General features: G+C 37.3%; 1 protein-coding gene across 1 annotated transcript in view; it reads right to left on the bottom strand.

Annotated features, from left to right (window-relative positions):
• Positions 1-12,204, bottom strand: part of PPP4R4 (protein phosphatase 4, regulatory subunit 4) — a 64,110-nt gene that overhangs the window by 36,713 nt on the left and 15,193 nt on the right. The window contains exon 3 of the mRNA XM_010003731.1: positions 4,577-4,679. Within this exon, the coding sequence (XP_010002033.1) occupies positions 4,577-4,679 (103 nt within the window). The remainder of the gene's footprint in view (positions 1-4,576; positions 4,680-12,204) is intronic.

Here is a 12,204-nt window from a genome sequence, read left to right as displayed (position 1 = left end):
CATTAAATTCAGTTTCATTTAATTTATCATCTAGGAAGGCATTCAGTTTTGATTTAAATGACACTGCCAGATGAAAACCACACGACTTTTCACAGTTATTTGCTCAAAGGTTGTTCAGATCTCTTAGTAAAATTGTCTGCTTCATTTCTAATATTCCTGTCTCCAGTTCCTAACTCTTCTCTCTTCATATACTTTTTTCAGTTTAATGTCTTCTCACATTATGCAGGAAGATACTTTTACAAACTAATTAAGTACCACCTGATCTAAACACACTGAGCTCCAACTTCCAGTGCACACGTTTTCCAAGCCCTAAGCCCTGATCATGCTAATGATCATCTTTTTAATTTTCACTTCATCTCTAGATAAAAAAACTAAGACTAGAATCCAAAACTTTTTTCCCATATTAGACTTTCAATTAAAAGCAGAGACATACAGGGGTAAAAAACCCCAGCATTTACTACTTCTTTTCTTTAAGAACTCTGCTCTTAAAGAAGAAACATAAGACACAGAAATGGATTCAGTATGTTAAAGTTAAACATAAAATAATTTCAAAAACTTTTCTTGAGATCAGTAGGTTGGTTTAGGAAATAATGCATTATGAGCATCGGAATAACATGTGGTACTAACTGCAGAAACTTAGTGTAAGTAAAAGTGTCTTCATTTACTTTGCAACTTCAACTCAACCTTTTTATCAAAGCTTTTTTTTTTTTAATACACACATACATATTTCAGAAAAATGCCCATTGACCTGCATCTTACAGCACAGAACATGATAACTGGAAGTACTTTAATGTTTTCTACACAATGTGTCAGTCTATACTAGTCCTCAGTTCTGAGGATAGCTATTTCTTGGCCATCTGCAGCATTTAAATAATTAGATACAAGTGAGAAAAGCCCCTCTTAAGAAACAGGAGTCTCCTGGGATGACTGAAGTTTCAGGACATACCATGAAGTTGAAAAGTGGTATTCACATAATCACAGAAAGGCTGAGGCTAGAAGGGTCCTCTCTCTGGAGGTCAGTTTGACCAATCCCGCAGCTCAAACAAGCCCACCTAGAAACAGAACATCTCCAGGCAGCTTTTGAATACCTCTGAGGGAGCCCACAAGCTCTGAGCAACCTTGTGCCAGCGCTCAGTGACTCTCACAGTGAAAACGTGATTCCTGATGTTCAGAGGGTACCTCCTGTGTTTTAGTTTCTGTTCACTGCCTCTTGCCCTGTCACTGGGTATCACTGAAAAGAGGTATATACATTGATAAGACCCCCACCAAGCCTTCTCTTCTGCAGGCTGAACAGTCTCAGCCCTTTTAGTCTTTCCTCACAAGAGAGAAGCTCCAGTCCCTTAATCCTCTTCATCACACTCTCTTCGGTTGGAGGTGTGTGACTAGTGGAGTCCCACAGGGGTCGGTACTGGGACCGGTGTTGTTCAACATCTTCATCAACGACCTGGATGAGGGTATAGAATGTACCCTCAGCAAGTTTGCTGATGACACTAAGCTGGGAGGAGTGGCTGACACACCAGAAGGCTGTGCTGCCATTCAGAGAGACTTAGATAGGCTGGAGAGTTGGGTGGGGAGAAACATGATGAAATTCAACAAGTGGAAGTGCAGAGTTTTACATTTGGGGAAGAACAACACCATGTCCCAGTACAGGTTGGGGGCTGAACTGCTGGAGAGTAGTGTAGGTGAAAGAGACCTGGGGGTCCTGGTAGACAGGAGGATGACCATGAGCCAGCAATGTGCCCTTGTGGCCAAGAAGGCCAATGGCATCCTGGGGTGCATTAGAAAGGGTGTGGTTAGTAGGTCAAGAGAGGTTCTCCTCCCTCTCTATTCTGCATTGGTGAGGCCGGATCTGGAGTATTGTGTCCACTTCTGGGCCCCTCAGTTCAAAAAGGACAGGGAAGTGCTTGAAAGAGTCCAGTGCAGAGCTACTAAGATGATTAAGGGAGTGGAACATCTCCCTTATGAGGAAAGGCTGAGGGAGCTGGGTCTCTTTAGCTTGGAGAAAAGGAGACTGAGGGGTGACCTCATCAATGTTTACAAATATGTAGGGGGTGAGTGTCAGGGAGATGGAGTTAGGCTTTTCTCAGTGATGACCAGTGATAGGACAAGGGGTAATGGGTGCAAACCGGAGCATAGGAGGTTCAAGGTGAATATCTGGAAAAATTTTTTTACTGTAAGAGTGACAGAGCCCTGGAACAGGCTGCCCAGGGAGGTTGTGGAGTCTCCTTCACTGGAGACATTCAAAACCCACCTGGATGCGTTCCTGTGTGATGTACTCTAGGTGACCCTGCTCTGGCAGGGGGGGTTGGACTAGATGATCTTTCGAGGTCCCTTCCAACCCCTAGGATTCTATGATTCTATGATAATATGATCTTGTTTCCATAATTCTTTTATTTATACAATATTAAATTAGCTGCCTAAAAAAAAAAAATTCCACACAACCTTTTCAATAAAAGAAGCAAAAGTCAGCAAAGAAAATCATTAAATATAAATGAAAACTTACTGGAGCAAATGTATCATTTTCACGTGGGCCCACTTTGCTGTTTAGTAATCATCTCCTCACTAGACAGAAAACATGTGACTCAGTCACCTACCTTTGTTACTAATAAATTATACAGTTTCTTACATGTGGCAATGCGAATCTGACACGCAAATGGCAAGAAAATTCACAGTAGCTACTACAGAAGACTTTTCTTCTCAGCCCTAAAGTGCTTGAGACAGAGAGAACAGCGTAGCCACTGAGATTCTTAACATCAATGAAACTTTCAGTTAAATGTATTTTAGATCATCAAATTTCTTTTTTAGCTTGAGTCAGTAACTAGTTAAACTCTTTCTGCCTTTCTGAAGTGATCTAAATACTGTTCTTAAACATTAGTTGCTCGCAACTAACATTCATGTTGGCAAAATGGGTTAAGAATGGAAAGAATTTGAAATTATATGGGGAAAATATCCCTAACTTCTACAAAATATCCTGGTAAAATAATGACTGAATCATGCTATTGAAAACATCAATCTCTAAAAATATAAGGGGAAACTTAGTCTGTCCATAAAATTATGAATACAACTCAATGCCTCGAAAATAAATTATACACAAGAAACCCTTGTGATTTTTACCTCTTTTCCCACAGAGGCCACACATTTAAACAGCTACTACAGCAAAACAGCTACTAACAAACACAATGTCCTTTAGTTGACAACTCATGCAAATTACATCTGGGTTTATATCAAAGTGAAAAACTGCCTAAGACCAGGCTAGAGAGTGTTATAAATCAAAACTTTGGCTTAATCACATTAGTACTGTCAATAGTAGCAGAAGACTGACAATATACCAATTCAATGACATAAAACCCTGTGAGAAAGTTGCTGTTACCATATCAAACAATCAGATATTTTGATAGCCAAAACCAACATATTTTTCCACTTAGTTCATAGCCTTTTAAATCACTGAAAACAACTCTAACAGGCAGGCTAACATAATTGAAGTCTTAATTCCTGTTGTGGGCTTATATAGAGTTATTAGAGGTATTTAGAGTTATTTAGCTTGAGATTATTAGGCTTAGCATTTGTATTTATGATGGAGTGTGCTCTTATTGGCTGAAGTTGTTCCTCAAACCACACCTTAAATGAACTTCCACACTTCTTCTAGGCAAGGAGTCATACCTGGGGCAGAGTGGAAATACAGAGATCTTTATCTTCCTTTGAAACATAAAATGGTTTGGCTTGGAAGGGACCTTTAAAGGTCATCCAATCCAGCCTCCCTACCATAAGCTGTGACATCTTCAACTAGATCAGGTCGCTCAGAGCCCCACCCAACCTAACCTTGAATGTTTCCAGGGATGGGGCATCTACCACCTCACTGGGCAACCTGTGCCAGTGTTTCAACACCCTCCTTGTAAAAAATTTATTCCATTTATCTAGCTTGAATCTACCCTCTTTTAGCTCAAAACCACTACCCCTTGTTCTATCACAACAGGCCCTCCTAAAGTCTGTTCCCATCTTCCTTGTCAGCCCTCTTTAAGTTCCAAAATGTTGCAATAAGATCTCCCCAGAGCCTTCTCTTCTCCAGGTTAAACAACCCAGCCATCCTTTACAAAAAACACACCTGTATATAGAGCTACTCTATAACATTACGTGGCAACCATATGTCTACCACAGCTAGCAGTGACTTCCTAAAAATGTGGAGTGCAGCACATAAAACTTCAGACTGCTAAGAGCAAGGTATACTTTTCTGGATAGCAGCATGAAAATATTAATGTTTGGATGGAAGGACATTGAGAATATCTAAATGAACCATTATGATTAGCTAATATCCAGAAAAAGAGCTCCCAAAAAGCTGTAAAAATATCTTTAAAATACATAAATAGTATTAATACTATTTTCTTTTCCTGTTGTAACATTTTTCAAAAAATATAATATCTGCAGTATTTCATAAATTCAGTGACTTAATGTAGAAGATCTACTGGACATACCTCTCTCAGTGAGTAAGTTTGCAATAAAAGTGGGATTTTTTTGCATTCATTATAATACTTATACCAAGACAGAAAGATGCATTCAAACCTCATTACACACAACTTACTCTGATTTTTGGTAAAACCCGACGAAGTGTTTCTGCAGGATTCTGTCGCATCAGGACTGGAAGATTTGCCACCACACTTGTTCCTTGGATATCCTGGCCGGAACTTACAAAAATATACACATACAACACTTTACTACCTATGATGGTTACAAGCTCACAGTTTTCATCTTTAAAAAAACAACAACAAAGCAAACAAGTAAAAAAAACCAAACCAAAACAAAACAAAAAACTACCCCAGTTGTTCATATAGTAAGTCAAGAGAGGCACTATTTTTTATATATATTATGTAGTAGAAAGCAACATTAAAACAATATTGATCATAAAAGCTTGTATCTATTACTCTTAATTAGAATGTTCAAATTTTTTGTGTAGCTTTGGGGAAAAAAAAAGTTTGAAATATCTTTTCAAACTGGATGACAAAGGTAGTGATACAAATGATAAAGCATAGGAAGGGGAAAAAATGAAGATATAAATGAAAATACATTCAGTACACAGCAGTTTAGGAAAAATCTACCATTTTTTTCCTTTTGTAGGAAAACAGTCAGATGTACGGTCAGAAATATATTAACAAACATTATTAAAGAAGAATGCAAAAACTTGGTTAGATTACAGATCTTTTACATATCTCCTTATCCTATCTCTCAAAGGTATCCTGCAATTGAAAAAGTAAAAAAAAAAAAAAAAAAAAAAAAAAAAAAAAAAAAAAAAAGCAGGATGGGAAGCAAAGAGTAGGCAGTGATGAAGAAAAGGCATGAGATGAAAACAAAAAACTAAACAAGTGGATAAACATCTAGAACGGCATCAGAAAGGGTCAGGTCACCAAAAAAAACCCAAACAAACAAACAACTAAACATCAACACATCCTTTTTCCTATTTAAATGAATAAAACCCGCTTTGATAAACTAATTCAGATTTGTTCCAACAGCTAAGCAGCTCATTTTTAAATAATCATGTAAAGTTCAACCGTACACATGCAGGCGCTTTTCTTAGTGTGGTATTACAAGTAAATGTACAGTATGATTATACACATAATCTTAAGTGAAATCCATAGCAAAACTACTTTCAAACACTCTCCATCCCATCATCGTTCCAAGTCTTTTCAGTGAAACACATGAGAGGAGGTAGAGGACTAGATACATAATTCAGTCACAGGACAGTAGATCTGCACAACCACCTTCCACTTTCAGTCTGCCTCTGAACTATATTAAGGATTTCACAATTAAGATGCAAAGCCTTCCTGAAGCATTCAGAGCTGAAAATATCTCTCCACATTCCACTACTGTTTTAAATAATCCTCAACATTCATGTCTTCCAGAAGATCAAATTAAATTATAGGTATAGTCATGCAGGCCAATTTAGATCTACTTTGCTAAATGCATATACATGCGCTTTTAAAAATGAGGATACGTTTGCATAACAAGCAAGAAGCAAAAGCAAAATCTCTGGTTAAAAGGAACAGAGACTAAAATACACCAACAGAAATATTGTAATATCCTACTGTAAAGATTTTTTTTTCCTTGCACTCCATAATGTGCCAGTGGAAATAGTCAAATAACAATTAGACATCACCAACTTTAACTTAAACGTGTCCAGCAAACTGCAATTTCAGTGTATCTTCAAAAGAAAGTATTCTTCACTATCCTCACAAAGACAATTTTCCACGTTAGAAGGCAGTACTTCTGGGAGATTAAAGGCTGGAAGGCAGGAATTCAGGAATTCAAATCCTCTTTGGAAAGCAGTCACATGCACCCCAGTTCGCTTCTGCGCACGGAGGGGTCCTTACCTAACTTGCCAGCTACAAACTATCACTCTCTAGGAGGGTCTTAACATGCGAAAACCTCTGCCCCAACAAAACGTTCTCCTTCCAGAAGCTATGGCAAATATGTGTCACTTTTTGTACAGAATAACACTAAGTGCCTTCAAATTGAAATCAAGTGTCTAAAGCTTGTATGATGCAATCAACCCAATGTTAGATTGTATGTGTCTGCCTCTGTGCTAACTTCCCTTTAAAATCAATGGAGAGAAACAGGACTCAATACAGAGCAATTTATTCCAGCCTAAGTAGATGGGATGGAGGGTGTTACTGAAGGGAAACAAGCCCCAAAGGCAGACACAAAGACCAGCTCTCCTGCATGCACCTGTATTGTCATTAAATGATGGCTCCTGCCCACAGAAACTCACTACTAGTCACAGTACTACAAGCATTCATGTTTATGCACAACTTCACCATTGCAAGTCCTATTGATTTCTCACCTAGTAATACATTAACATCTTTAGAAATGCTTGTGTGATTAAAGTACCTAAATAATACAACTAACTTGGGAAAAAAAAAAACACATTCCTACTTCCCCAAGTTCCAGAGCCATCGAGAAGAATCCATCACAAACTTGGTCATGGCAATAAATGTTCTAAATTGGTGTTACACACCATGAATGAAGCTGCATTTTAGCCTTTTCTAATGGACAATATACACATTAAATATTACAATGATAAGAACCCAAATAGAAGAGTTATCATAAACTTTCAGATAAGTAACAAGTGAGCAGAAAGCTGTGAGCACTGTACTGAAGTTATCACACATTACTGCTGTAAGGGCTGCAACATCCTGACCTACTGAGCAAAATTTGGGAATCATTCCCAGAGCAGAGACTTCACCTTTATTGCATCTACACATTTACAGTAATAGGGTGAACAGCCAGCGAGAGAGGTCAACACAGATTTTAATAAATAAAATACACTGAAATTCACAATATTAAAGTGCAAGTACAAAACTATTTCTGAACAAAACTGAACAAGCTGAAGAAGGAAAAAATTTAAGATAGAAAATTTTAAGGTCAAGAAGAAAATGTTTGACAGAGAATAAAAACAATTATAATTCTCTAATTTTCTTTTAATATAGGCTATCTTTTTCTCTTGGTATCTATCTTACTTTAGGAATACAGATTTCTAATCCAATGCTGCATTTTTTCTAAATCTTGAATTGCTTTAAATACTGTGTATTCCTTCCGAGAAAACTATCAGTATTTATGTAGGTTTTTTATGTTCTATTAAGACTACTACTCATGTAAAATTAAACTAATGTGATTTTCTTAAGAAGCATTAGGAAGCAGTTTTCTGGCTACTTAACATATAACACCACTCTGTATTTTAACTGTTGCCTGTAAACACAAGAATGTTGACAAGTTTTAATGGTAAAGCTACATCAAAGCCTGATTTAATGTTATTCAAACTAGAAATAATAGATGAGCATACAGATTTTAGACTGATTTTAATATTAACATTCCTGCAATCTTTTTTCGTAATCATGTCTGATCTGTCTCAAAAAAACGTCTCCACATAACATCCAAACTCCATCAAAGGGCAGTATTCTGTCAACTACTGAAAATGGACTAAATTAATTATTAACATCTGATCTATTAACAGTTTGCAATACATTTTAATTATTTTAAACCATTTTATTGTCTAATTAAAGACATGAATCTTAAAATCTTTCACATTTGTGGCAGACTTTTCTGAGTATCACATACTAATTCCAACAAAACTTTAAAACAGAACTGAGAATCCTAGAGCTTCCAGAATGAAAAAGGGTCACAGGATAGATGAGAACCAGAACTTCCCACAATACAACTTGAAAGGGAAAGAAGGGTACTTTTTTAACACCAAGGAATAATAAAAAAAAGGTTAAGGTAACTTGGAGAAGCTATTTAATTGAAAATATTATTCATGTTACATCAAGATGGAAGAAATCTTAACTGCTAAAAAACGTCACCAAAATGCAACAATTACCTATCAGAAATGCAAAGAAAAGGGGGGTATTTCCCTTTAATCCAGAAATGTTTAGTATCTGGCTTACTGCCAATTAAGAATGTGAAGCAGGAGGTATTTCAACACCTACACAGCCTGTAATTTTCCAACTGCTGAAGATTTTTCTTCTATTTCTACCAAAGAAGCCACACTATAGATTTTCTTTAAATATTAAAAGACTTCAGATTATAGTGAATTATTGCTAAATGCTCAGCTTTAGACATTTTTGTACAAATAAATACATTAAAATAAATGCTACATATTTTCTTCAGAGTCACAGTAAGCTCAACGTAATGCAGGTGCTATTTCTTCATTAACAGTGCTAACTATAGCAAAACTCAACAGAGCCCTATACTTAGAAACAATTTAGCTCAACCTCTCTCATGCTATCCACATAGGTAATACCATTTAAATACAGAGCTTCAGGACTCATCTTCTGAGTTCATCCTACAGGAGATCCCAGTGACTTTATGATGCTGGGAGTCCTCAACCAGGGGAAAAAGCTCTCATTCCTCAACGCTTCTGTCCTAATACTTGCTGCCTCTGCAACTCACTGCTGGAACTGGGCTAACAAGAAGGCTCATTGAAGAGCTGGGCACATTTCAAGCACAAGTGTAGCACTAAGCCCCACCCTCTAGCCCTGCATTTTTTTTACCTGCTTTCTTCTACACTCATTAAATGAAGTCTACATTATGTGTGCAACTGCCTTGAGACTGGAGAAAACCCCCTCCATAAACCATTTACAAACAGATAAAGATCAAAAAAAACACTGTGAGTAGTCAGCCTGGATTTGTGAAGGAGAAATCATGCCTGACCAACCAACTTCATTGTTATTCAATGAGATGGCTGGCTTGGATGGTGGAAGTTGTTTATCTTATTTCAGCAAGGCTTTTGAAATAATTTCCCATATATTCTCATAGATAATTTATGAAGTACAAACTAGATCAAAGGAAAGTGACATGGACTAGAAAACTGGGTGAACTATTGAGCCTTAAGGCTTTTGATCAATGGCAAGGCAGTCAACCACTAGTGGTTTACCTCGGGGGTCTACACGGGGGCAATACTATTTAACATCTTCATTAATGACCTGCATGATGGGACAGAGAGCACCCTCAGCTAGTACGCAGATGACACAAAACTGGGAGGAGAGGTTGACAGACCAGATGGTTGTGCTGCTTCAACAAGCTGTAGAAACAAACCAACAGCAATCTCACATAGTTCAATAGCGGGAAATTTAAGTCCTGCAGCTATGGAGGAACAGCCCTGTGCACCAGAACAAGCCAAGGACCAGTCAACTGGAACATCACTTGCATGTAAGGACCTGGAGATTACAATGGACACAAAACTGACCAGGAGCCAGCAATGTGCCCTTGTGGCAAAAGCACCTGACAGCATCCGAGGAGGCTAGAATAGCACCAAGAGCAGCTTAAGAGAGGTGACAGTTCTTCTCTACTCAGCACAAGATAGTCAGAGATAGATGGGAGCGAGGCCATCAAAGGGCCATTAAAATGACTATGGGATTACAGCATCTAATATTTGAGCAGAAGCTTAGACAACAGGAATGTTTAGTTGAAATAAGGTAAGACTGGGGCCCTTAATAATACATATAAAACCTGATGTGTGGGAGTAAAGAAGATGGAGGCAGATTTTTCCCAGTGGTGCCCAGTGATAGGATAAGAGACAATGTGTACAAGATGTATACAAAGGAGATTCCTCTTAAACCTTAAGGAAAAGTTTTTCAATTTCAGAGTGCTCAAACATTGGAATTAATTGCCCAGACAGGAGCAGGAGTCTTCATCCTTAGGATTCAAAATTCTGAGTTCAAGACAAGACACTGAATATATTGTTTTTGCTGACACTGTTCTGACCAGGGAGGAAGACTAGTCTTCAGACGTCCCTTCTGACCACGACCAACCATACTGTGACTCATATTCAGCATAGGCGTTTCCAGGTTTGCAAAACCTCAGCAAGCTCAGAGCAGACAATAAAATTCCTTTACATTTTAAAAAACAAACTACTCAAAGCAGCCACTTAAAAATCCAATTGGAGTTTAATTTTAAAAGCATTTTTTAAAAGAGATTCTGCAAAATAAGAACAAAAAAGTTTTAAAAGTCCGTGGGTACTCAATTAGGAAAATTTGTATCTGGAAAGGGAATTAAGGACTACAGCTCCTTCTACAGCACGAAGAAAGAAGATTAGTCACTCAGTGTTCCCCAGGAGAATATTACCACAAAGGAGTTTGAAAGGGAAAAGAGATTTATATCTCTCTCCTTCATTTGCACTAGCCTGGAAAACAATGACAGGAGCAGAATACAGCATCATAAAGACGACTGAGGCACAAATGTTTACCAGATAAGGCACTGTGTCTTATAAACTAACTTTTCTTGAACACTGTGGCTAACAGTATCAGTTCAGCAAAAATAATTTGCGAAATAACCGTTGTTGAAACAACCACTGTTTGTGTAACTTAGTTTCACAAACCAAAAAGTTCTGATGGATGGGTGCAGGGGATTACTGTGTTAACTCAACACCCAGTAAACAACACTGCTTTCAGTGCAAGGCTCCAAAAGTCTCTGTGTTGGTGTGAATCTCCATTTGTTGAAAACAGGACTAAAAATTTACCAGCTTCAATGAATGAGGGATTAGAATAACATGATTAAAGAAAAAAAAAATAAATAAAAAAGGGAATAAAATATTAAATAACTAATTAGGTATTAGGAAAAAGAAATTCACAAAGAACACTGTCAAACACTGACACAAGGTGCCTGGAGGTTGGGGGATCCTTGGAGACATTCAAGTCATCTGGACAATGTCTTAAGCAACCTGATCTAACACCAAATTACATTAGAGTTGGCAGCTGGCCCTGCTTCAAGCAGGGCTTGGACCAAACGACCTCCAGAGGTTCCCAAGCACGTAAACTAGACTGTGACTCATAAACCCTAAGCTTAATTTCCTATTTGTATAAAAAGCTCAGTATCTAACAGGACTTAGTCTTATTCAGAATTATTAAATACCAATTCTTCTTCCAAATTTTCTGTTTTCCTGTACAACATACTGGTTGCCGAGGCAAACTAAATCCAGATAAATATTTCTGTCAGTAACAAAGTGCTTGGCCCAGAAGACCTCCTTAGAGAATCTTCTTTACCTTAATTGAGAAGATATTTACATATCAATCTTTCCTATGCAAATGGGTAAACACAGATTTTAAACTTATTAAACTGCTTTCTACGTACTGCTCTTACTAACACTTATACAAGTTTTGGTTTTTACTTTTATTTTTTGATTGCATAATTTCCGGTTTTTGGTAATAAAAGAGGAAAAAATCTAGAAAGTAGTGGTATGTCTTGCAATACCAAATACTGATCAGTGATTTTAAGACTAATTTTCTTTTTATTTCAAGGTGAATACTCCTATGACAAAATACAATCTGGTACTTTCTGTAGAAGTACAATATGCTCTTGGCACTGGTGTAACTTTTTGTTTCATGTTATGTATGCTTGCATTTCAATTATATCTCTGTAAACATAAATTATATAACAGGAATCTCTGAACATCTGTCTGACATACATTATAATAAGTATATTACAAACAGACCCAGTCCCATGGAAGGATCTGACATTTCATTAAAATAGCTTCCTTTAAGAGCCTCACTTGAACAAAGGCTGGAAAGCATTAACACAGTCTTAAAAATAAATATTACAAGGGAGATTTTATAGACCATAAGTGCTGTACAAAATGGCTTATACCTTATCCTCTGGTATGTTGCAAAGGACAAATAGAAGTATCTGGAATCAAAATCATGTTTTATATGATAATTTGTCCTT

The sequence above is a fragment of the Chaetura pelagica genome, unplaced genomic scaffold, assembly GCF_000747805.2.
Source record: "Chaetura pelagica isolate M959 unplaced genomic scaffold, ChaPel_1.0 scaffold48, whole genome shotgun sequence".
NCBI lineage: Eukaryota > Metazoa > Chordata > Aves > Apodiformes > Apodidae > Chaetura > Chaetura pelagica.
This window is presented reverse-complemented; position numbering and strand designations above follow the sequence as displayed.